The 26765-nt window shown below is 38.0% G+C and overlaps 1 protein-coding gene across 6 annotated transcripts in view; it reads left to right on the top strand.

The window, feature by feature from the left end:
- SPIDR (scaffold protein involved in DNA repair) overlaps positions 1–26765 on the top strand; it is a 571461-nt gene that overhangs the window by 4120 nt on the left and 540576 nt on the right. For 3 of the 6 annotated variants that reach the window (XM_072604554.1, XM_072604549.1, XM_072604550.1), the window contains exons 2-4: positions 15037–15192; positions 18222–18291; positions 26544–26693. In XM_072604554.1, coding sequence (XP_072460655.1) covers positions 15037–15192; positions 18222–18291; positions 26544–26693 — 376 coding nt within the window. The remainder of the gene's footprint in view (positions 1–15036; positions 15193–18221; positions 18292–26543; positions 26694–26765) is intronic. The other 3 variants (XM_072604548.1, XM_072604551.1, XM_072604553.1) reach the window with 2 other exon arrangements.

Here is a 26765-nt window from a genome sequence, read left to right on the forward strand (position 1 = left end):
TGCAAATTGTTGCTGTTATTATCATTAACCTTCATTCACCAGAGCTCCAGTGTGCTCATAACTTCATTTCTTGAACTTTCTGCTGCTCTCCTGTCAAGCTCAAACGTTTCTAGAGCGATTGTGGGATGTACTGGCTAGTATTTACCAGTTGGGCTGTCTAGCTATCTACACTTTTAAGTTTAATCTGCATTATTAACACTGGACAATCAGTGAAACAAATCAAACCCTGATTTTTAGCTCATTTTTTATTTCTGAGGTATAAATGCTCACAATGAAATGGAAACTTGGCCAAGCTAGCTCCCCCACTTTTCTTACCCTACCATACTCATTTTTCTTTGTGTTCTTCATAATTATTTTTATGGCACAATTATATTACACTTATATATATACTTATATATTATATATATATATATATATATATATAATAAGTGTATATATATATATATATAAGTGTATATATATATATACACTTATATATTACACTTATATCAACATTTATTTGGCTGTTTTCTACTTGTTAGACATAGAGCTTGCTTATTGCTATTACTAACAAAAGTGCGATGAATATTTTTATACCAGTAGGTCTTCTTTTCACCTTTTAGTAACATCCTTAGAGCATATCTGTATCTACAAACATATCTCCATACATATACACACATGTATGTGTGTAGTTATATGTATATACATACATATGTGTATACACATATACATGTATGCACAGACACATATATTAGCGGGATTTCTTACCCCCACCCCTTAGCTAAGGACTTTGCTTTAGAGTATCCTGAAAAAAGAATTAGATATTTTACAGAGAAGTCTCTATATTGTTTAATTTATTTTCTTTTTAAGAACTGGATCTGTGATTTCACTAGTGCAGGGAACTTCTGGTGTGAAAACTTCTTCTGTCTGTCAGCAGCTCATCTGGAACTTAGTCTTAGGGAGTCACCTGGAGCATTAAGAAGTTAAGTGACTGGTCTTTGGTCAAGCAGCTATCATGGGAAGGATCTGAATCCAAAGACATGAGAGAATGTAATTTTAATATCCTCCTCTCATATCACTCAAACGTACTACCCCATTATCTCATTCTTCACTTCTATCTTGAATGAATACTTTTACTTGCTCTTTCCCAAGAAGAACTCTATTACATATATCCTTGATCCACTCCCCTGTGGTCTTCTCTAGTAGGTTGCCCTTTCTACCATTCGCACTTTCTTTTTCTGATCCTGAGTCTCCATATCTAGTGAGTCCTTTCCTGAGTCCTGAAAACACAGCCAAGTCTCCCCTATACTTTAAAAACCTTCTCTTTTGATCCAGCATCCTCACTGAGTATCATTCTATAGCCCTTCTCCATTAAACTCCTTGAGAAAGCCTTCTAAAGACTTTCTTTGTGCCTCTTCTCTCATCATCTTCCAAATTTTCTACCATCTGGTTTCTGACCTTATCATTCAGCTGAGACTGCCATTTTCCAAAGTTAGCAATGATCCTTGAATACGATTTATAGGAGAAGAGAGACAGTATGATATAGGGTGCTAACTGCTCCTTCTCAGTCTCCTTTGCCATCATCTTCACCCAGGGCACCACACTCATTCCATACATCTAATCCATCACCAAATCTTGTCTTTTCTACCTTCACAAAATGTCTCCTATGTTTCCCTTTCTCTCTACTCACATAGCCACCATTCTAATTCATGCCCTCATCATGCCTTGCTTAGACTACACAAATAGCCTTCTAACTGATCTCCCAGCTTCATATCTATCTCTCCTCACTCCAACCCATTCAATACCCAGATTTCAGTATTTTTCCTAGAGCTCAGGTCTGGTCATGTCACTCCCCCCTCATCCTCCTCAATAAACCCCTGTATTATACTTGTATTGCCACACAGTTTTATTTGCAAAGAATCTTATTTTTCAAAAATAATGTTTGTTAATTTTATCATTGTCACTTAATTTTAGTTTTGACTTCCTTATCAAAAAGAATAAGCGGCATGGTATAGCAAATCAGGGGTTCACCTAGGAGTCAGAAATAAAAGATAATATTGAATATTTCTATAGATCTTTTTAGGTTTTGCAAAGCACTTGACATACCTTATCTCATGTGCTCTAGGAAGACATGGATTCAAATCTTTCCCATGGTAGCTCTCTGAGGCCAGTCATTTAACTTCTTAATGTTCCAGGTGATTCTCTAAGACTAAGTTCCAGATGAGCTGCTGATGAGGAGAGGAATTTTTTACACCACAAGTTCTCTATACTGGTGAAAATCTCAGGTCTGGTCCAAAGAATACACACAATTAACTCTGAAGAATTCTCTTTATCCTTTGACCATTTATCTATTGGGGAATGAGGATTATTCTTGTAAACTTTTGTTAATTTCCTATAGATTTTGTCAGTTAGCCAGTTGGTAATATTTGACTGGAGCTCAGGAAAGAGACTAGAGCTGGATAGATAGACTTGGGTGTCATCTACATAAAGATTATAAATTGAACCCAGGGGAACTGATGAAATTAAGTGAGATGATGTCGAGCATGGATGGGAAACTTGGGGCCATATGTGGTCTTCTAGATTCTTAATCTAAATTTTAGTAAAAATTCAGTAAATTTTAGTTAAAATTTATCAAAATTTGGATTCAGGCAAAAGACCACATTTAAGGGTCTAGAAGGTCACAAGTTCCTCATTCCTGGTGTAGAGGGAGAAAAAAAGAGGGCCCAAAGCAGAGCTTTAGGGATATCCCAGTTAGTGAGTATGATGTGGATGAAGATCTAGTACAGGAGACTGAGAAGGAACAGGCATATAGGTAGAAGAACCAGAAGAGAACTAGTATCATGAAAATCTAGAGAGGAAAGTGTATCCAGGAGAAGAAGGTTATTCATTAAACAATTGAGAGCAGTCTTTCACATGGTTTTTAATGGTTTCTTTTCCGCTTTCTTGCAATTGCTTCCTACTATTTAGCCTTACTAGTCTGATTGATTACCTAAGGAATAGAAAACTGGAAATAACAGAGCATTCCCTTAATCAGGGATTTATTTCTGTTAAAGCAGGTCTACTCAAGATTTGCCTCTTGAGTTTAGAGGTTGTCACTACATTAAAAATGACATTGAAAACCTCTTTGAGGGCCAAGTACAATCTCTACAAATGAGTTTTCTAAAATTTAGCCTCATTGTTGGGTAAAAGTTATTTCACAGATTGAAACTGATTGATAACTGTACTCCTTCCTTCCTAATATCTAACCCTTCTATGAAGATTTGAACTCTGGTGAACTCGGGGCTATCTCCATCTCTCCTTCTTAGTCATTTTTCCTTTTGCTCATCAAAGGAATTAGTGATTTTAGAGAATTTGGTAACCATGAAAGGTTTTGATGACATTTTACGGGATACTGGTGGCCTCTGACTTCAGATTGCTTTTCCTCTAAGGGAACCCTTAATTTCCAAAGCAGCCTGCCCCCATCAGAGTAGAAGTAAAGGTTCCATTGGAATGTGAGTCTCCTCTTCCCCCTCTACAATGCTAAGATACCAGTTGTGTACAGATCAGCCACCGACTGACTGTGGCAATCTGTAGGGATGATTTCTCTAGTTACAGTTCTTTGTAATAAGAGAGGTATACTTGCCTTTCTGATGAGGAACCATCAAACTTCTTTGTGTTAAGTAAGTAAACAGATAATGTTTCACTGGCTTTTTATGCAGATCAAAAGACTTAGGACTATCTTAAATACTTAAATGCCTCTGATACTTTTTCATTTTTATTTTTTTCTCAAATCTGACAATAAATGCAGAGTTCCATACCCCTAGTCGCTCACCTCTCCTCAGAATGGAAGAGGAGGTTCATTTTTTCATCTCTTTGTGGCCAAGCTTTATCATTGTAATTATATGGAATTCAGGTTTGTTTTTTTCCTCCTTCCTTTGAAGGAGCTAGGAGGGAGAGCTCTCCAAGCATGGAAGGCATTCAGTGAAAAGATGCAGGGTCAGAATTATTGCCATCAGGTATATTTTTTTCATGCCTTTATAACTATCTCTTTTTCCATCAGTCCCTGTAAGTCTTACTTGACTGCTTCATAGTCCACATAATCATTCTTCCCTGTGGCATCATAATATTCTATTATATTCATGTACTGCAATTTGTGTTAAGTATTCTCCTAGGGAAGGACATTTGTTTCTACTTCTTTGTTATCACAAAAAATAAGCCCTCAAATATTCTGAGATATTTATCTATAGCTTTATCTATCTATCAGTCTACATACTTTTTAATAGTCTGATGCCTTAAAGCAGTCTTTCACTTGAGTTTGACACTTTTTAAGTACTTTGTTATTCTGTGTCATTTATATTCCAGATGACAAGTAAAAAGAGTTAGTTTTTTCATTGTATGACTGAAGCAGGCCCTGTTGTATGCCTAGAAAGAATCTTTCTCTTTCTTCAAGGCTTAGTTCAGGGGGCCACTTCTTTCCTACTCTATTTGTGTCCTCCAGGTTTGTGGATTCTTTAATTTTCCATAGGTTTTTTTACCTGTTGAATTGTTTTATCTTTGGTCTTTTATAAGCCACATTTCTATAAGCTCAGATTTTGATTTTTTTTCTTTTTATGGATCTTCTTTGCTGTTCTAGGTACAGTTAAAAAAGCATATAATAGAGCTAGATTTTGAAAAGCATGGGCTTTGTGAGAAAGGGGTTGGCCTCATCTCTGGATCTTGAATTCTTCCATTTGCTTCATCATCATCATCATCACCATTATCATCATAACTAACATTTATATAGTGTGTTGACCTGAAAACTTTGTTAAGAAAAGGCAACATGGCTAAATGCATACATTTTATGATTTAATTAATTAATTGATCAATTCCCTATAAAGAAAACAGTTACATAGCGCTATGGAGTCAGAGGTGACTCTGACTATCTAGTACAGAAATCATCTGTCTTAAGTACATTTTGCCATGAGAAAGAAACTCTCCTAATTAAGCAAATCATAAATTCAGTAAGACAGGACAATTAACAAAGCAATGTTAGTCAGGCCTTGAGATTCCAAGCTGGGTAAGCATATGTCTCGGTGATAAGGAAAGAAACCCCACCACTAGTAAGTGGCAGGCTTCCTCCCTTAAACAGATAATTGACATAGGAAAGGGTAAACAATGTTCAATAGAAATTATGATCTAAGATGTCTATATTTTCTTTATCATTAATACGCTTTATCATTAATACTATAGACATAGTATATGTCTATAGATCAAAGGAAAGTCCCATTATTCATAACATAATATGTGTCTATAGATAATAAGATTCATCAAAGGAAAGTCTCATTATTCATCAAAGGAAAGTCTTATTATTCAAGATATAGTGTCTTAGGTTAAAGGTCTCCTTAAGGAGTGTAGAGTCGGCCTTGGCTGGCTTTTGCTGACATAGGAAGAGGCACTCTCTGAGTTTACTTCAGAGAGAACAAAGAGATTATTCTAAAATTTTATATTAAACATTATCAAGTGCCTATTACGTTTCAGGTATTCTGTTAAGTACTTTACAATTAATATCTCATTTTGTCTTTATAACAACCCTGGGAAGTAGGTGCAGTTATTATCCCCATTTTACAGATGAAGAAACTGAGGCAAAGGAGTGAAGTAACTTGCCTCAGGGTCAGAAAGTTAGTGTCTAAAACGAGTTTGACCTCAGGCTTTTCTGACTTCAGATTCTGTGCCTGGTGCAGTATGGCGCCACCTAGCCACCACTTCAGTGCAGCATTGTCTGAGCCTTTTATTTTTTCCTTAAAGGATATATTTTTTATTCTGATTTTAATATGACAGTTCTAGGAAATTACAAAATCTTGCAGGCTGAATTTACCTCCAGTTTATGCTGTAGCATCATCATAATAATAGCACCTCACTACTGCCTGGTAATCCTTTCATTCCACTCTTACTGACTTTCACATTCCTAATAGTCAGCAAGCATATATTAATTGCCTACTCTGTGCCATGTACTGTTCTAAGTGCTTTGGATACAAAGACAAAAATGGAACAACTCCTGCCTTAGGCTGCTGGTGGTGCAGTGGATAGATGGGCCTAGAGTCAGGGAGATGAGTTCAAATCCTGCCTCAGACACTCTACCCATGTGACACTAGACAAGCCATGTAACCTCTGTCTGCTTCAGTTTCTTCATCTGTAAAATAGGAATAGTAACAGCACTTACTTCCCAGAGTTGTTGTGAGGATCAAATGAGATAATAATTGTAAAGTGCTTAGCATAGTACTTTGCACACAGTAGGTGCTATAGAAATACTTGGTCTTTTCTTTCCTTCCCAGAATTCCATTCTCTTCAGACTTACATACTGTTGAGGATACAGAGTGCACATATGCATCCACATTGCTTTCTTTAGACTATTGCCCTTTTTTTTCCCCCACACTGGAATTGTTTTTCTTGTGTTCTCAAAATTCTATTCTTAACAATTTCCTATTTAATCATGGCTGGTTTCCACCATAGGCTCTAACTGGTTCATTTTAAAACTAGTATGACCAAGAGTTCTTGAACTGTATGCTAACAGTCCAAGCAGGTTCTTATAGGTCTTACCAAGCTAGAAAGTCTTGAAGTATGGGCCTAGCTACAGCCTAGAAAAGTTCAATGAATCATGACCAGAAATTTGGCTCTTATTTGATTTAAAAATTTTTTTTGGCCACAGCAGTTCATGAAACTACCCATTAAAGTGTAGAGGGATGGTAGTGAAATCAGAGACTTTTTGAAAGTGTTCAGGTATTGAATATGTCTAAGTCTCCTCTAGAGAAATATGAAAAAAAGATCAGTTGGCATTTAAACTTAGTAGAGGGAACTCAAAACTCAATGCAGCCATATACTAAAAATGAAAACCTATATTCTATATTAGAGCTAATCATGGAAGAAAGAGGGATGAGAGAAGTAAAGGAAAATAGAAGAACAGGGGGAAGTTGGGAAATTAGCATGGAGTTGATCAGTCAGAGTCAGTAAATGTTAAGTGCCTACTTTGTGTAGGCACTGTGCTGTGTACTTAGGGCATAAAAAAAGGCATAAGACGGTCTCTGCCTTCAAGCCAGCGGGGGAAGGCAACACATAGAAGCTAAAAAGGGGAAGGGGATGGAAGGTTACTTAGTGGGAGGGGGACATGAAGAAGTCCTACAGCTGGGAAGGAAAATGATCTGAGGAGGTGTGAATTTCAGAGTTTATTTCATTTTGAAGGACTTTGAGTTTCTGGAGATCATGAAACCCAAGGGTTAGAATCTTCGCTTTGCTCCTTGCTGCCTACATGACCTAAAATGTGACCCCTAGATCTGAAGAGCATATTTCAAATATGTCAGCCCTCTGGGCCAAGTTTTTCTCATTTATAAAATTAGGTAGAAGATTTATTCTACTTTGAATACTGTGATTCTCTTGAAAGACAGGAATAGGAAGAAAGAGCGAAGAGGTATCTTTGGGGAAGACAAAGGAAAAGGGGGTGAGACAATGAGAGGAAGAGCAGGTTCAGAGGTTTCTTATTTGGTTTGTCAGTGTCAGTGTAAGTTAACTGCTTCCTTTTGAAATGGTTTTTAACAGCTAATTGGTGGTAGAGAAATCCTAGAATAGAATTTCCTTAATTCAGTCTTAGAGTTTAATTTTGTCAGTGAGAACACATTCTAACTGCCTGTATTGTCACAGATCTTGAATTGGGAGAGACCTTAGAGGCCATGTAGTTTAGTCTGTATTTGGCTATTACCTTTATGTCATCTATAATGTGATCATGCCATCTTCTTTGGAAGACTTGTGGTGAGAGGGGGACATGAAATAGTATATTTTGTGTCTTGCAAAATGCCTTTTATGAATATATCCAGCAGGGGGAGTATATACTCCTATTTTGGATTTAGGAGGATGAGGAGAGTGAGGAGGTTCTGTGTGATTTTCACCTAAGTTGCTTTATCCCAGTTTCTATCTTTTTAAATTTTTGAAAAGGTTTATGTGCCCTCCTTCCCTCTTTGCAGAGTTTGGGGACTGTGAGGGTGGAATATGAAATATGCTGTCACCCCTGATTATGTATTTGGTTTTGCAACATGGCTTTTCCCCCTTTGAAAATCTTTATTAACAAGGGAAATCTCATGGGTAGAGGATGGATATATTCAGAAATGATGGTGACAATAAAAGATATCAATAAAAATAAAACTTTAGAAAGTATGTAGGACTTGTTTTGGGGTCCTTTTTTGTCTTCTCTTCAGTAGCTAAAATAATCTGAATTTCTTCCACAATCTTATTCATCTACTTTTCCAGAATCATTTTGCATTATTCTCATATCTACAGTTGAATCTCTTAGAATCCAATTATTATTGCAGAGGTAGAATTACAAGACTTGGTTAAATGACTGAATAAAGTTCCCAACCTAGGAGCCGTTGGCAAGCAATAATGATTTCAGTCAGTTAGCAAGCATTTATTTAATGCTTACTACAAGGATGGCAAAAACAGTCCATTTCCCTTAAGGAGCCTCTGTTCTTATGAGGTTAGGTGACTGTAAACAAATAGGTACACACAAGATACATACAGAGCAGATGGTACATGACCTTTTAGAGGAAGGCTTGAGCAGCTGCAAGACCAGAAAAGGTCTCCTGCAAGATGTGTTTGAGCTGTTTGGAGCCACTGGAGTTTATTGAGCATGAGAGTGATATGCCAAATGACTTTGGCAGTTTAGTGTAGGATAGATTGTAGACTTCAGTTAAGGAGACTGATTAAAAGATTTTTCTAATAGTCCAAATGAGAGGTACCTCTCCAGCCTGCACCCTGGACCTCATTTAAGGAGGATGCCTAGGAGAGCCACATCTCTTTCTTTTCCAGGTTACCATCCAGAGTTCCTCTGCTATACCTTCCCTTCCCCCTACCTCCTACTGGGTACTTCTTTCTTCCCCTCCCTTCTCCTTTTCTTTCCTTCTCTCTGCCCTTTTCTGTTTCATTTTATGTATTATACTCTAAAATGTAAGCTTGTTAAGGATAGGCACTATCTTTCTTTCTACTTGTATTTCTGCTGATGCTTAGCATAGTGCCTGACACGTAAGAAATGCTTGTTGAGTGACTGATTGAGCTAAGGTAGTGGCTACATTAGTGGAGATAAGGGTGGGGGGCCATATGAGAATTGTTGTGAAAGTAAAAATGACAAGATTTGACAGTAGATGGGATATATTGGGTAAAGTGTGTGTGAGGAGTTGAAGATGGCACTGAAGATGTAAATCGGAGAGAATTGTGTTACCCATGACAACAATAGGAAATTTCCTAAGGTGGTATACCTTTTTTTTGGGAGGAAAATATGCCTAGTTTTAGACCTGTTGAGTTTGAGGTGCCATTGAAACCTTTAGATAGAGGTGACCAGCATTTGAAGATTTGTGTCTGTAGCTTTAAAATGTTAGATATTAAGATTTAGGAGTCAATAGGATGATAACTGAAGTCCTGAGAGAGTGCGAATTTGTCAAGAGAATTGAGAGAAGAGAAAGCAGCCAAATAGATGAATAAATGAATGAACGAATAAAACATTTGTTAAGTACTTTCTATCTGCCAACCAATGTGCTAAGCGTTAGGAATATAAACATAAGAGATTCCTTGTTCACAAGGAGCTAACATTCTGATTGAGGGAGTCACACAGTCACACAGCTGGTAAGTGTTAGAGGCAAGATTTGTACTCATGAAAAGGATGAATTTTTCAAACTCCAGACCTAGCACTCTATCCACTATACCACCTCGCTGCCCTAGTAGAAGTTTAGGCCTTCAGACTTCTGTTAGTTGGGAGATCATTGGTAACCTTTGCCAAAGTGGTTTCAGTAGAATAATGGTGCCCGATTGCAGTGGGCTGTTGGGGGCCACTGATTAGTGAAAAAGTGCTTATCACGATGGCTGGCACGCAGTAGCCATTTAATAAATACTTGTTGACTTGAATTGGGAACATCAGACATAGATAACTTTTTAAAGTTGGGTGTTGAATAGGAAGAAAAATATGGGACAGTTACTGGGTGGAGTAATAGGGTCAAGAGAAGGCAGTTTAGAATTCTGAAGAGATTTGAGCATATTGATTGGTAGAGAGGAAGGAAAGGAGATAAATGCTGGAAGATCCTGAACAAGCCAAGGAGGAAAGAGATTTACCTTAGCAAGGAGTTGGAATAGTTCTTGTGCTGACCCTGGAAGAAGGAAGAAAAGAATTGATGATGATGCTGATAATTTTTTTTTTTTTGAGAATTGGAGAAAAGTTGAAGGAGTTCCCATTTGGCCTTAAAATTCACAATGACTTTGGAGGCTCTTATTTTCCATATAAGGAGAGAGAGAGAGAGAGAGAGAGAGAGAGAGAGAGAGAGAGAGAGAGAGAGAGAGAGAGACAGAGACAGAGACAGAGAGAGAGAGACAGAGAGAGAGAGAGAGAGAGTTTAGAAGCATGGGTAGGGGCTTAAGAGGAGAGGGTAACTTTAGTACCTTTCCTATGGAAAATGATAAAAGAACTTTATAAGACTAGAATAGGAGGATTTGCCAGGTAGCAATGAGGATCCTGCACATATTTATAGTGAATGAAATCAACTCAGTTTAATGACTTTTTTCCTAGTTATACATATAAACCTGAGAAGATTTGTTTTACAAAATGCTTTTTTATTAGTGTACGAGCAGGGGAGCATCTCCTCCTATTTTTGGAGCTTATGAATATGATCACATGTTGGATATATTGGGAGCAGGAACAGAGCATGCATTTAGGAGCTACCCAGAGTTGAGGATTAATAGGTTGGGGATTGGCAGAAAATCCGGGATGTGAGCAATTCTAGGGTTGTGGCTAATGAATCATTCATAGGATACACAGTGGGATCAAGGCTGAATTTGGAGACTAGGGAAATCAGAGCAGGGGAGATGGATTGTGGGAGTATAGTGACTGAATTGAAGGTTCAAAAGGGATGTTGCAGGTGACAAACACTTTTAATGTGTGTAAAAGAGTGGGGAATGAAAAGAATCAGATATAGTAGAATGTTCTGAAGTCATCCTCCTACTTGGTGTGACCATGCTAAGGTAGACTGGTAAAGGACTTACTGGACATGAACAGTGGTGTGGTCAACATCAAGGAAGGGGAAAGTAGAACCAGAATGATGGAATAATAGTAGTGAATGGGAACAGATTCAGTGAAGACTTCTCAGGAATGTGGATTCTTCTCCCAGGGATAAAGGAGACTGAAAGGCTCAGGTTACAATGCCTTCAGAGTCAGGTGATTCCCATATAAGGATATAAGCTATGTAGTGTATTAGGATCAATGATTGGATAAAACTCACTAACTCTTCAGTGCCTAATTTGCATGTGCATAAGCAGTTGGCAGTCCTCACACAGGTCCACCTCATTTGCGTATACTCTCAATGCTTTATTTGCATATACTGATGTGTATTTTCCCCGGCTTTGTAACGGACAGGGAGCGGGGAAATCGGAATCAAACTTAAGATGGGATTGGTTAGATTTCGCGCCCAGAATGTAAGACCACATTTCTCAGCCAATGAGAACAATGGTTAGTGGTGGGAGAGGGCTTTCACGTTAGGGTCTATATAAAGCACTGTTCTGCCTTTGTGCGGGGGCTTCCCTGCTCCAGACTACCTGGTGGAGGGATTGCCCTGCTTCTCCCCAGAATCCAATGAAGGAACTTTCTGTTAACACTTTGAGATGCCTCTGAGTAGTCAATTTGAGTAGGGGGTCCTGCCATCCTGTACAGTAGTAATAACCATAGTGCCTACCATGTGCCAAGCACTTTATGAAAGAGATACAAGTTACATTGCCCTCTTTCCTTTAGAACAAAACTACTCCAAGCATACCTGGAAAACACAACAGACCAAATCTTGACCAGTAAATCCAAGAAAAAAGTCACAGTGAGTTATTTTTCTAGCCCAGGTTAGTGAAGGAGAGAGACTGAGAGATCTGCGAACATTCCTTCCTTTTCCAGATGTTCGACTATGACAATAAGATCTAGAACTTTCCCAGGAATTGAAATCATGCTCTTTGACCTATAATTTCCTAAATCCGTTCTTTTTTCTTCTTTGAAAATTGGGAGAACCTTTACTCTTTTAAATCCTTTAGTACTTCTCCCCTTCACAATCTTTCAGGTATCACTGATGGTGGTCGAATAGCTATTTCCACTAGTTCTTTAAGTACTCAAGAATATAATTCATCTAAGCCAAATGACTTGAATTCATTAAGGGCAGCTAAAGTGTCCTTTTTTAGTAATCTTAGGATACAAAATTTAAAGTAAGTAAATGATTCTGAAGTGAGAATCTTACCATAATACCTCCTGCTCAGGAGTTCATAGGCTCTCTATTATCTTCTGAATCAATTATAAAGTTCTTCCTCTGGCATTGAAAATTCTTTAAAAGCTGGCTTGTTCTCTTACCTTTTCAGTCCTCTAATAGTCTTTTCTTCATGAACTCTGTAACCCAGCTGCTGGGCCTCCCGTTTCAGATTGCATTCCATCTACACTGGATATCTTCTAGGTATCTAGCCATTTGCTTGCTCTCTCTCCGTTATTAAAATGAATGATCCTTGAAGACAATTTTGTTTGTTTTGTTTTTTCCTTTTCTTTTTATCCCCAGCACCTGATACAAAATGCTTCATAAATTCTTATTAGCTGACTGACAATTCTCTACCAGTCATTTTTTGTTGTTGTGTTCTTTGCAGTCCAAAAATCATTCCCCTCAGTAGTGATCAGATAAGTTTTCATGGAAGAGGTAGATGTTGAGCAGTCATGTGTGTGTTCGTCCTTCATTGCCAAAGAAGACCATGCCATCAGAGAAATTATGACATGACTTGCACTTGACTTTGTTTTGAGTGAGAGAGGGCTGTGCAGGTCACCAGCCTCACTTCTCCTCCAGAGCCATCAGAATCTAGTGACCAGATATTCATCAGGATGACTAGAGATGACCCAGGATGAGGCAGTTGGGGTTAAGTGACTTGCCCAAGGTCACACAGTGTCAAGTGTCTGAGGTAAATTATCATCAGACTAACAAAAGAAGTGTAGGCATTTTCTTGTTTATAAACTTAAATACTGTAAGAAATTAGTTTGCAGGATAACATGAAGATACATACTACCACTGAGTGGTCCATGATCTATATTTAAAAACTGGACACTGTTATAGTTCTGTTGTGAGCTGGTTGTGGCTATGGAAAATTTCCTGTACTTATAACACCTACATGCAATGTTGATAATGCTGGCAGTGTTACAGATGCTTCCTCTCAGGTCCTTGGAACTGAGACTCAAGCAGAGGTTTCTTGTGTGTGTGTGTGTGTGTGTGTGTGTGTGTGTGTGTGACGGACCTATAGGCAAATCCTTTTGGCAGTCTGGTGAAGCCTATGGGCCCCTTCTCGGAAAGATATTTTTGCCCAGATTCATAATAAAAGGAAATGCTGAATTTCATTTAAAGGTTAGTGAAAATAAAGATGTGTTTTTCCCAGTCTCAGATCACAGACTCCTTAAAATCTACTCAGGGATTCCTAGGGGCATTTAGGTGGTGCAGTGGATAGAGCACCAGTGCAGCAGCAGTCAGGTAAGGAAGAATTCATGGGGAAGGGAGGACTAATTGTTAGGTATTGAACATGCCGACTGAAGTGACTTTTGTCTCAGGGGAACTAGTGTGAGCAAAGAAATAGTGATACCACAAATGTAGCATGTTTGAGAGATAATGAATACAGTCTTGTAAGGAAATAAAGTTAAAAATATAGATTGAGACAAGGTTGTAGAGGGCTATAAGTACTAGGAGAAGGAGTGTAGAATTTATCCTAGAGCTAACTGGGGAGCTGTTGAACATTTTTGAGCAGGGCAGTGATATGATAGAAATGATGTTTTAAGAAGATCACTCCTGCAGTACCTTTTGTGATAGAAAAGATCTGGAACCAGAGTATATGCCCATCGTTCAGGGTTTGGTTAAAAAAATTTGTGGTTCATGAATGTAATTGAATATTATTCTGTGAGAAGTGAATGTGCATATAAAAAATACAGAGAAGCGTGGCAATACTTATATGAACTAATGCAAAATGAAATAAATAGAAACAGGGAAGTAATATACAAAATGACTTCAACAGTGTAAACAGAGAACTACAGCTCTAGCAAGATTTTTGAAATTGAATGCTGCTGAATCCTAATGACCAGGATTGACCCCAAAGAGGAAATATGAGAATATACTTCCCCCCACTTTTTGCGGTAATAATAATGATGATGATAATTAGCATTTATTTAGGGCTTTAAGGCTTACAAACTATATATCATTTTTCCTCATGACAACCCTAGGAAGTATGTGCTCTTATTATGTCTTTTGTAGATGAGAAAATTGAAGAAGATAGATATTAAGTGATTTGCCCAGGGTCACACAGCTAATGTGAAGTGAGGCCATGTTTGAACTTAGGCCTTAGTGACATGCCTTCAGAGCTCTATCCACTATCTAGCTGCCTCTTTTTTTTGCAGAGGTTGGGAACCATGGAAGTGGAACACTGCATATAACATCAGCTTTTAAAAATATTTGGGTTAATTTTGCTGAATTTTTTTTTCTTATTCTTTATTGTAAGGAATAGATCTTGGAGAGGGTAGGCAAAGAGAAACTTTGGCAGTTGATTAGATAGGTATCATATGCATCTAAGTCATTTGTATTAATTTGAAGTTTGATAGTTTATGAAAAGAATTTTGATCATGAATGAAACCCAGGCAAGTAACACATAGCTAGGATGTAGCCAAACTGATACTTGCTTATCTGGGAAATGTTTTAGGCATCTGAATTAACAAAGAGTATAATTCTTACCTTCTTCCAATTCTCAGTGAGGGATGGAAATACGGTGATAATGTAGAATGTAGGCTATCACCCTTTTGTCAATTGGTGTGTAACACTATACTGTACCACAGTGTTAATTGCTTTCCAAAACTGGATATATTCTAAGGCCCCCCTAAAGGTGATTTGATTTGGAGATTCTCCTCTATCTTGGATTCCTTGTGTATCTGCTTCTCTCCTTTAGCATGGTTAATTGAGAGTTTTCTTTTTATTTGGCATGATACTGATTTTGTTTGTTTTCACTTTTTTATCATCTTTGTTATTTTTATAGAGAAGAAAGACATGGGATACAGAATGCACACTCTTTCCAAGAGAGAGCATGTCCAGCTTCAGGAAAGAAGATGCTGGGACATCTGTGGCAAATACATCCCTCTCCAAAGCGTGGCTTAAGTGTGGTGATGGCTTTCAAAGTGACTCTGTGCCAGCGGTAAAGGTCTTTTCCAATTACTCTCCTTGAAGGTCAAAGATGGTTTTCAGCATGTTGCAGTGGAAGGAATATTCATGTAGGCATGTTGAAATGGAAGTCATAAGACTTGAATTCCTTTTCCAACTTGACCACTTACTATCTGGGTGACCTTGAGCAAGTCCCTTTATTTCACTGTGTTTCAGTTTCCTCATCTGTAAAATGATTGAGTTGGACTAGATGACCTCTGCTCTCCTTTCAAACTTTAACTATAATCATTTGGTTTAATTTTTGAGTGGAGTATGATTTAGTGGAATATGATACAGCTACTTTCTAGGATTTCATACAATTTAAAAATTTATCTTCTAATTCTCATCTTAGTTGCATGTAATAAGCCTGACTTTTCCTCTTCCTGATATGATCCTTTTTTAATCTAGTGACCTTTTCATTGAATTTTAAAAACTGGGGAATTATATCAGGCCACAGTATTAGGAAAGTAAAGAAAATTGGAATAATAATGTGCTCTGGTATCTGTTGCTACCTTCTGTTTTCTGGAGTGGTATTTGTGCCTTTTACATTAGGACTTTATCTTAAATCTTCAGTGCTCTTTAGAATATCTTCCTTCCAGCCTCTCTTCATCTGCTTTTGGAGCAGGTTGTATCATGGGTTGAAGGACGCCACTGGATTGTGGAATTAAAGAATTGCGTATTTGCTTAAAACTGCCTGAGCTGCAGCAGTTTGTCCTGACAGTTCTCTCCAAGGGTTCTGTTGGGACCCATTGGAGTGTTCATTTTGCCTTGAACTGTCAGTTGCACTCAGTGCAAAGGATTATTGTACTCCCTGTTGTTTCCATCTTTGAGTTTTCCACTTATATAGTACTTACTAAATTCTAATTGAGTAGAAATGTTCCCTAATATTCCATAGTGTTTGTTATTACCTGCTACTACACTACTGGCATCCTCAAATTGAGAGTCTTCTTTCAGATTTTCTGGTTCACTTTTAATGTTGCATTGACTTTTTTTTCTTTTTTTAACAACTTTATATGATTCAGGCTGATGAAATTGCATCTCATCTGCATTCTTCTCTATGACCAACAGAGTATTCTGATTATCCCCCTTATCCCAGTGTTCCTTTCTGTTAATGGAGTGGTTTACTTTTCATATCAGGTGGGATGTAATTGCTAGTTTCTGGGGAGGCTTAATTATGACTGGAGAAGACCTTGAGGTCATCTATTCTTTTCTCTTCTACCTATTCCTATAGCTAATGATCCTAGACTGATGGATATTTTTGAACATTAGGCTTGAGACTAGAAACCAGCTAATTTTCAGATAAAAACCAAAAAATCAGAGTGTTAAGAGTGTAGGTTACTGTGCTAGTTGGGAGACCTAATTTGGTTTAGTCTATAAAAATAGCTCTTACACACTAAACTTTTTGTAGTGGAGTGGGGTGAGATCACTGAATTTGGAAGTTAGGAGACTGGGTTCCTTTTATATTTCTTGAATTGGTGTGAATGGCCTTACCACTTAGCAGCTGTATGACTTTCATTGGGCAAAAACCTTTTGAGCCTCAGATTCCTTATCTGGAAAATTGGGATGGTAATATTTGTATTATTTTTATATTTCATAAGTATGTGATACTCATGAGGAAAGTGCTATATATAGTGCTGTAAAACATTAACCATAATAACATATTCAATTGAAAGCTGATTTTTACTACCACCACCTCTACCCCCTACACTTTATGTATCTCTTTTCACTCTTTGAAGTACTCTAGTTTTACATAAAAAGTTCTATTTATATTTATTGTCTTTGTTCAGCAGATTGCTTAGTGGGTTATTGTGGTTAATCGAATATTCAGTACTTGTAACTGATGTTTGGAAATCTATGTATGTATAATTTAATGACTTTTAAAGAATTGGTATATGGAATATGGTAGGACATGACCTTAAATTGTTTTGAACTGTCCATCATTTCATTAACGTGGGTACTACTTCTTCTGGTGCAGATCTGAACATCTCCATGTTTTATGTTTTGAGGAATAAAAAAATTGCTTCCTTAGTTGTTAGCGTTCTGATGATGGGCCTGTCAGCATAGGGAGCTTAGCTTTGGGTAATAAAATTGTGGTCCTGTCCATCACCAGGCGCTATCAGTCTGGTAGGACTTGCCCCACCTTGCACCCCACTTCTGGCATGACCTTTGGTATGATTACCTTCATGCCACTTTGAAGTTACAGAGTAGGACATTAGTGGAGGATCATAACATTTACATTTACTAAAACTCTTTTGAACATATTTTAATTCTGATTTCCTAAATCACTGCAGGTTTCTAAGTGTGTTAAGTTCATTTTGAATATCAGTTTCCATTTTTTACATTATTGTACATAAGCTTTCTCTTTGTTTAGTTAAGAATAAATGGATATTTACTATATAAGGACTTCAAATCAGAAAATTTTAGAGCTGTAGGGACCTATATGAGCATCTAGTTCAACCCCCTTCTTTTGCAGATAAGAAAATGGAACCTCAGTGAAGGGGCAAGGGGAGGAAACAAGTATTTATAAAATGCCTGATATGTTCCAGGCACTTCGCTAAGTACTTTACCGACTTTATCTTCTTCTGAGCCTCACAACGACCTTGGGAAGTAGGATCTATTATTATCATCCCCATATTACAGTTGTGAAGACTGAGGCAGACAAATTATTTGGTCAGGATACCACAGCTACTAGGTGTCTGTGGCTGGATTTGAACTCGGGTCATCTTGACTCCAGGCCCAGCTCTCTATCCACTTTATCACCTAAGTCGCCTGTGACTTGTTCATAGTCTTATCACTAGTTCGTGTTTTGTTTTTTTAAACCATAATGTAGCATAATTGTGCTGTGAAGAATACTACATTGGTTAAATGTACTATTAAATGAAAGCCATAGGAGTGGTAATGACCAAGGGTTGCTCCGGTGGGCAATAGGATGTTCTTGTCTCTTCTTAGTGGATAGTTTAGGCAGTATTGTTGGCTTTTATTTATGGACACTTGAAATTATCTCTTCTTACTTTCTGCCTGCAGGTTATAGAATTGTCCAGTGAGATGACTGTTATGAAGAAGCACCTTGAGTCTTCCCTCCTATCTAAGGAAGGTAAATTTCTCCCTGATTTCACCGTGGCAAAAGACCTCCTCTGACATCTCATTGTGATGAGTTCTTGAAGGATATGCCAATTAAGTACATGCTCAGGCAAGTCCTGTTGAACCAGGAAGGATTTGCATACAGGCTCAATAATGGAATTGACTATCATGCTAGGGCCCTGACCTATGTTCACAGAATTTCATCATGAGAGTAGTGGTGAATTGGTACTTTTTTTATTTTGGCCACATCTACTTTTTAATTTTATTTTATTTTTTAAAAATTTATTTTATTTTCTTTTTAAAATTTAAATTATTTATTTTTAGTTTTTAACATTCACTTCCATAAGCTATTGAGTTTTAAATTTTCTCTGCCACACTCCTCTGCCCCCTTCCCAAGACGGTGTACATTCTGATATGTATGTATATGTGTGTTCATCCTTCGTTGTCAAAGACCATGCCATCAGAGAAATGATGACATGACTTGCACTTGACTTTGTTTTGAGTAAGGGAGGGCTGTGCAGGTTACCAGCCTCACTTGTCCTCCAGAGCCATCTGAATCCAGCTACGTCTATCAAAGTCAGTCATCGTATGACATGGCTGTTACTGTGTACAATGTTCTCCCGATTCTACTCACTTCACTCAGTTCATATAAGTCTTTCCAGGTTTTTCTGAAGTCTGCCTGCTCATCATTATAGCACTATAGCATCCCATTACATTCATATACCACAACTTGTTCAGCTATTCCCCAAATGATGGGCATCCCTTCAGTTTCCAGTTCTTCGCCACTACAAAAAGAGCTGCTGTAAATGTTTTTTTAGGTGGGTCCTTTTCTCATTTTTATGTAAGAGGCAACTACTTTCTTTTACTATTTCAGACCTGGGGCCTGAAATAAATCCGGCTGAAAGCAAATGTCCCAGTTTCTTGAGATTATGCTTCTGATACTCACCTTTTTAGAGATTTAGATAAAAAAATAATTACAGGATCACTCCAGACCAATTTTCTCTATTTTCTGAGCTCTCATTGAGAGGGTTGGTTCTTAGAAACTGGAAAACTCAGTTCAGTTCACATTTATTAAGAACTTACTATATGTATTCTCTGGTAGGCTCTGAATCTTCCAGTCTGAATCAATTCAAGAATCACTCTATTCTATTATTACATAGTTGTATGATCCCAGGCAAATTCTAAGCAGTATTTATTTACTGAGTACTTCCTAGGGACAGGGAGCAGTATGATAGGCCTCATTTTCCTCACATGTAAACAGAAGATTAAAGCATGGTTCTTACTCTCAGAGAAGAATTGTGAACATAGTAGCTATAATACAAAATTGGATATAATAAATGCAAAGTGGCATGAGACAAGGAGAAATTTTATTTTCAGTCATGAAAGAAAAATTAATTATGTTTAGTATACTATATTAAGATAGAAAAGAGTACTTACACATTTTATAAGTTTCAAAAGGTTAGAAACAAGGATTTTCTGGTTAATTCTCGCTTAACCAAAAATCAAATTAATCAGTCTCTCTCAGTTTATGTGCTGATTAATTGTCAAGATTTTGCTATATATTTCTGGAGTACTTATCTGAGGAACTTAGTGTATGATTCATGTCAGTATTGTTATGAGATAGACATTTCTTCTTTCATTTGTTCTTCAGAAATTAGTAACAAAAGTATTAATGTAAGTAAAGCTACATGAACATTTTTCCCTCCAATTTTCCTCCAAGATGAATTAATGATGACTGAGGACTTCAAGTGTCTTGATTTTTTGACCTAATCTGTATTTACTGAATAGGTCAGTATTGAAGATTTTCATCCATTTGTAATTCCTCCAAGAGGGCAGAAACTCTTTATTCTATCCTTGTGTCTTTCTCCAGTGCTAAGGATAGTACTTGGGGTATAATAAATGCATTGAATAAAGGGTTATGGAATGATTATCATCCTTATTCTCTCCTTTCCCAAAGCCTTCTTTCATCTCTTATGTACCATGTTGCCTTTCCTAAATAGTTTTTAAGAAACAGTTTATCTCCCTCCTGTCATTATCTTGGAATTTAAAGGTTGGGAGTAAAGGAAGGGGTTGGGAGGGGATAAATATTTAGCTAGCACCTGCTATGTGCCAGCTCTATATTAAGCATTTTACAAATATCTCATTTGATCCCAACAACAACCTTTTGAGGCTGGTGCTGTTATCATCCAAATTTTACAGTTGAAGAAACTGAGGCAGACAAACGTTAAGTGACTTGTTCAAAGACACACATCTAAAGTGTTTGGGGCTAGATTTGAACTTGTCTTCCTGATTCCAGGTCTAGTGCTGTATGTATTGTACCACCTAGCTGCCTCAAAGGCAGTGTAGAGGTAATAGGAAATCAATCAGAGGTCAACACATTAGTCACATAGGTTAAGACTAGTGATAGTACCCAGTTTTTGTTGGCAGCTCCATTTTGGGACTCTGTCACATTTTTAGAACCTAAACCTTTTAAAATTCTGATTTCTGGCATCAAGATCTGTGGCTTTAGGCACATTGTACTGAATCTGAGAGTCTCTGACCTTTTCATTCAGTGACAAATTCCTCCCCTTCTCTCAACTCTACCAGAAAAAACATGTTGAGATAACCACCCCATTGACGATCAGCATAGCAACATCCTTATCTTTTGTTTTTCTTATTTCAGAATAAATCAGATTTTGCCTGATTTTGTTTGATTAAGAGTAGGATCAGGTAGAGGGAATATAAGGGAAGGTAGCCTGAGAACAGGATCCAGTTAATTGCAGTGAAGTATGTAAGGAACTGAATACAGCTCTTTTGTTATTTTCTGAGAGACTAGAATCATTTTGACAAATGCTTGTTAAATGCCTCCTAGCACTAGAGAATCACTTAGTGTAAGATAGTAGACCAGGGGCACAAAGATGGGGAAAAAAATAATGTAATTTTTGTTCTTAATTAGCTGACAGTCTAGGAGGGACTATAGGACACAATATATACTTATCTGTAAATTTTGGGGGAGAGATCCAAAACTCTACAGGGAAGAAAAAGAAAAACTTTCAGCTGGGGGAGGGGATCAGGAATTGGGTTTCATAAGCAGCATATTTGGAAAATGTATACAGAATGATTATCTCTTTATAGTTAATAGCATTTTTTTCTTTTCTATTTTAAAGTTTTTGTTTCAAAAAGTACCATTAACTATTTTATTGAGTCCATTACTGTAGGCATGGTCCCAGAGTGATCAGTTGATCCAGAGGAAAACTCAAGAGGATTCATATCATCATTAACAAGTATTTATTGAGTGCCCTGGGGGCATTCTTGGAAATTATAGCCCCATAATTCATTGTCATAAAATTCCTCTCTGAGTCCTTTGTCCACGCTTCAGTGGCTTTGCTAGTCTTTTATAATACTTTTGTATCAAATTTAAATCACTTTATTTTTTAAAAATTTTATCACATATTTAATCTCATCAGAAATGAACAATATACAGATTATAGGCAAGAACTAATTTTCTCCAGTGCATAAACTTGGAATATTTTGTATTTTGGTAAAAGAAAAAGTATAACCCTTAACAAAGTCATAATAATAATAATAACTTATTTGCTCTATCTATCCCTCTGGTCTCTTTTGTTTCTATACTTTTTCTTTGGTCCACAATTGAGATAAATATATTATCTATCTTCAGTTTTTTATGGTTTTATGTTGTTAAATTATTGATCTACTTGGAATTTTTATAATATATATTGTGGGGGGCGGAGCCAAGATGGCGGAGTAGAAAGACGCACATACACATAGCTCCGAACCCACAAGCCACACAACGGCTAGAGGGGACCAACTCACGGTGAATTCTGCACCCAGAGGCCACGGAATATTGGAGCGAGGGAGATTTCTGTTCCGGAGAGACCTGCAAACCTCTCGCGGGGGGTCCTTCGTGCTGCGGACTGGGCGCCGGGACTGGGAGAAGAGGGCAGCCCTGCAGCGGCCGCGACACCATGAGGAAAAGATCCGAGCGGGCTACGGGGACGGGATCTGCAGCGGCCACGCGGGTCCCTCCACCCACAGAGGGACCTGCAAACCTCTCGCAAAAGGTCCGTCGCGCTGCAGACGCGGAGCCCAGCCCAGACCTGCGGCGGCCACGGCTCCGAGAGGTACAGATCCGAGCAGGCTTCAGGGACGGGATCTCCAGTGGCGGCACAAGCCCCTCCACCCACAGGTGACGGGGGTCGGTGAGAGGGTCTCTTTGGCGGGTCGAGAGGGGAGTGGGGTGCCCCCATGGCTCGGGCCCCCCCGGGAGATAGAAGCTGAGAGGCAGCTGCAGACAGGGGCTCCCCAAGCAGGCGGGAGCCTGGATCCATTGTGGAAGGTCTGTACATAAACCCCCTGAGGGAACTGAGCCTGAGAGGTGGCCCTGCCCTGACCTGGCCACCTGAACTTAATTCTCACACTGAATAGCAGCCCTGCCCCCGCCAAAAGCCCTAAGGCGGGAAGCAGCATTTGAATCTCAGTCCCCAAACGCTGGCTGGGAGGACCAGGAGGCGAGGTGGGAGTGAGGAGAATATTCAGAGGAGAAGTCACTGGCTGGGGAGAATGCCCAGAAAAGGGAAAAGAAATAAAACTATTGAAGGTTACTTTCTTGGAGAACAGACATTTCCTCCCTTCCTTTCTGATGAGGAAGAACAATGCTTACCATCAGGCAAAGACACAGAAATCAAGGCTTCTGTGTCCCAGCCCACCCAATGGGCTCAGGCCATGGAAGAGCTCATAAAGAATTTTGAAAATCAAGTTAGAGAGGTGGAGGAAAAACTGGGAAGAGAAATGAGAGGGATGAAAGAAAAGCATGAAAAGCAGATCAGCTCCCTGCTAAAGGAGACCCAAAAAAATGTTGAAGAAATTAACACCTTGAAAACTAGCCTAACTCAATTGGCAAAAGAGGTTCAAAAAGCCAATGAGGAGAAGAATGCTTTCAAAAGCAGAATTAGCCAAATGGAAAAGGAGATTCAAAAGCTCACTGAAGAAAACTGTTCTTTCAAAACTAGAATGGCACAGATGGACGCTAAGGACTTTGTGAGAAAGACAGGTATCACAGAACATAGCGAGAAGATTGGAAAAATGGAAGATAATGTGAAATATCTTATTGGAAAAACAACTGACCTGGAAAATAGATTCAGGAGAGACAATGTAAAAATTCTGGGACTACCTGAAAACCATGATCAAAAGAAGAGCCTAGACATTATCTTCCATGATATTATCAAGGAAAACTGCCCTGAGATTCTAGAACCAGAGGGCAAAATAAATATTCAAGGAATCCACAGAACACCGCATGAAAGAGATCCAAAAAGAGAAACTCCTAGGACCATTGTGGCCAAATTCCAGAATTCCCAGGTGAAAGAGAAAATATTGCAAGCAGCTAGAAAGAAACAATTCAAGTATTGTGGAAATACAATCAGGATAACACAAGATCTGGCACCCTCTACATTAAGGGATCAAAGGGAATGGAATAGGATATTCCAGAAGTCAAAGGAACTAGGACTAAAACCAAGAATCACCTACCCAGCAAAACAGAGTATAATACTTCAGGAGAAAAAATGGTCTTTCAATGAAATAGAGGATTTTCAAATTTTCTTGATGAAAAGACCAGAGCTGAAAAGAAAATTTGACTTTCAAACACAAGAATGAAGAGAAGCATGAAAAGGTGAACAGCAAAGAGAAGTCATAAGGGACTTACTAAAGCTGAACTGTTTACATTCCTACATGGAAAGACAATATTTGTAACTCTTGAAACATTTCAGTATCTGGGTACTGGGTGGGAGTACACACACACACATGCACACACGCACACATACATAGAGACAGAGTGCACAGAGTGAATTGAAGAGGATGGGATCATATCTTAAAAAAAAAAAATGAAATCAAGCAGTGAGAGAGAAATATTGGGAGGAGAAAGGGAGAAGTTGAATGGGGCAAATTATCTCTCATAAAAGAGGCAAGCAAAAGACTTATTAGTGGAGGGATAAAGAGGGGAGGCAAGAGAAAAACATGAGGTCTACTCTCATCACATTCCACTAAAGGAAAGAATAAAATGCACACTCATTTTGATAGGAAAACCTATCTCACAATACAGGAGAGTGGGGGACAAGGGCAGAAGCAGGGTGGGGGGGATGATAGAGGGGAGGGCATGGGGAGGAGAATGCAATCCGAGGTCGACACTCATGGGGAGGGAAAGGATCATAAGAGAATAGAAGTAATGGGGGACAGGATAGGATGGAGGGAAATATAGTTAGTCCTATACAACATAACTAGTATGGAAATCATTTGCAAAACTACACAGATTTGGCCTATATTGAATTGCTTGTCTTCCAAAGGGAAGGGGTGGAGAGGGAGGGAGCTAAAGAAGTTGGAACTCAAAGTGTTAGGATCAACTGTAATGTTCTTACCACTAGGAAATAAGAAATACAGGTTAAGGGGTAAAGAAAGCTATCTGGCCCTACAGGACAAAAGAGAAGATGGAGACAAGGGCAGAGAGGGAGGATAGAAGAGAGAGCAGATTGGTCACAGGGGCAATTAGAATGCTTGGGTTTGGGGGGGGAGGGGATAAAAGGGGAGACAATTTGTAACCCAAAATTTTGTGAAAATAAATGTTAAAAGTTAAATAAAAAAAAAATAATATATATTGTGAGATGGCAATTTAAATTTGTTTCTTTTCTACATTGCTATCCATTTCCTCTCAAATTTTTATTAAATAATGGTTAATTTTCCCAGTATCTTGTAATCTTGCATTTATCAAATGCTAACGTTTCATGTATATTTAGTTCTATTTAGCTACAACTATTTTGTCTTTATTGGCATTTTTCTATCCTTCTTAACTGCATTATCTGCCATTTTGTCTTTGATTGTATTAGTGGTGCTTTTAGCTGATACTCTTTTATAATTTTCTCTCCTGAAGTCCTTTTGCAGGTCCTCTTCAGTAGATTCTTCTCCTTCGTTCCTTCGTTCGTTCGTTCCTTCCTGCCTTCTTTCCTTTCTTCCTTTCTTTCTTCCTTTCTTCTTTCTTTCTTTCTTTCTTTCTTTCTTTCTTTCTTTCTTTCTTTCTTTCTTTCTTTCTTTCTTTCTTTCTTTCTTCCTTCCTTCCTTCCTTCCTTCCTTCCTTCCTTCCTTCCTTCCTTCCTTCCTTCCTTCCTTCTTTCCTTCCTTCTTTCCTGCCTGCCTTCCTTCTTTCCTTTTTTCTTTTCTTTCTTTTTGTTTCTTCCTTCCTTCCTTCCTGTCTTTCTTCCTTCCTTTCTTGTTTTCAGCATTCACTGCCATAAGATTTTGAGCTCTAAAATTTCTCCTCCTCCTTCCCCTTCACCATTCCCAAGATGGGTGTAATCTGATATGGGCTGTACGTATACATTCATATTAAATATATTTTCACATTAGTCATGTTGTAAAGAAGATTTAAAATCAATGGGAGGAATGATGAGAAAGAAAAAAAAAACTTCAGTAGATCCTTAAGGGCTGTGCCAGCAGACTGTATGCTCTGGTAAGCTCTTCTAAGATGGAAAGGTCTGGGCTTTTCATTATCTGGGGAAAGCCTAGTGAATTTGGGAGATTCATCACCAAAATCTTGACCACCCTGTGACTTAATTTAGTCATAGCAGCTCCTGAAGAATGTCTTCTTACTCACAGATGGGTTGCAGTCTCCATTGATAGAGGCAATATCTATTCTGATAAATACTTTGAAGTATTTTTAATTTTGGAGAATTTTATCATCCTTTTCTCCCAAGTTTTATAACTCAGTTCTTCCTTTAATTCTTTTTATGCCTTTTTTGGGTGGGTGGAGGCTGATTTTAATTATTTTAATTCTTTGTGTGTATCTGTTATTTATGATTTTTATTTCTCTGGGCTTCTTATATTTTTAATGCTGCTGTGGCTGTTATTTTAGTAACATTTGTACTTTTATTTTATCATACCCCTTCTTTTTTTTATGCATTGACTTTTTGGTGAGGATTGATTTTCATGTAAGAATTTCTAGGAACTTTGTTTGTTCTCCAAATTTCTTTGGCTACTTTTAAAGGGGAATCATGAGGAGCCAGGCCTTTTTGTGCTCTCTCATTGTACAATTCTGTTTTTTAATAAGGCATCCCTTCATTTATGAGAGCCTGTTAGAGTGTCTTACCATTTAATGTTTGTTGAATTGAATATTAAATCTTCATGCTGCTAAGAAAGTGACCCTGATAAAATAATTCATTTTGATTAACAAAAACTTGATTTAATTGAATTTTTTCTGATTTTTTTCTATGTTTTCTAAAATAGTAGCTTCTCCATCTGAAGCTTCAAAGCGACCACCTGACATAATATGGAGCTCTAGTGGGAGTGATTTCTCAGAAGAAGATAAAGAGATGCCTTGTCAATCTCAGAAACATAAAAGATGTACTCCCAACATAGATGACAGCAGCAGTGAAGGTAAGTTGATAGATTTTTAAGAAATTCAAGTTCTGTTGCATTTTTTCTTCAGAACCAGTAGTGATGATATGA

Source organism: Notamacropus eugenii, chromosome 4 (genome assembly GCF_028372415.1).
Source record: "Notamacropus eugenii isolate mMacEug1 chromosome 4, mMacEug1.pri_v2, whole genome shotgun sequence".
In the NCBI taxonomy this organism is placed as follows: Eukaryota; Metazoa; Chordata; class Mammalia; order Diprotodontia; family Macropodidae; genus Notamacropus; species Notamacropus eugenii.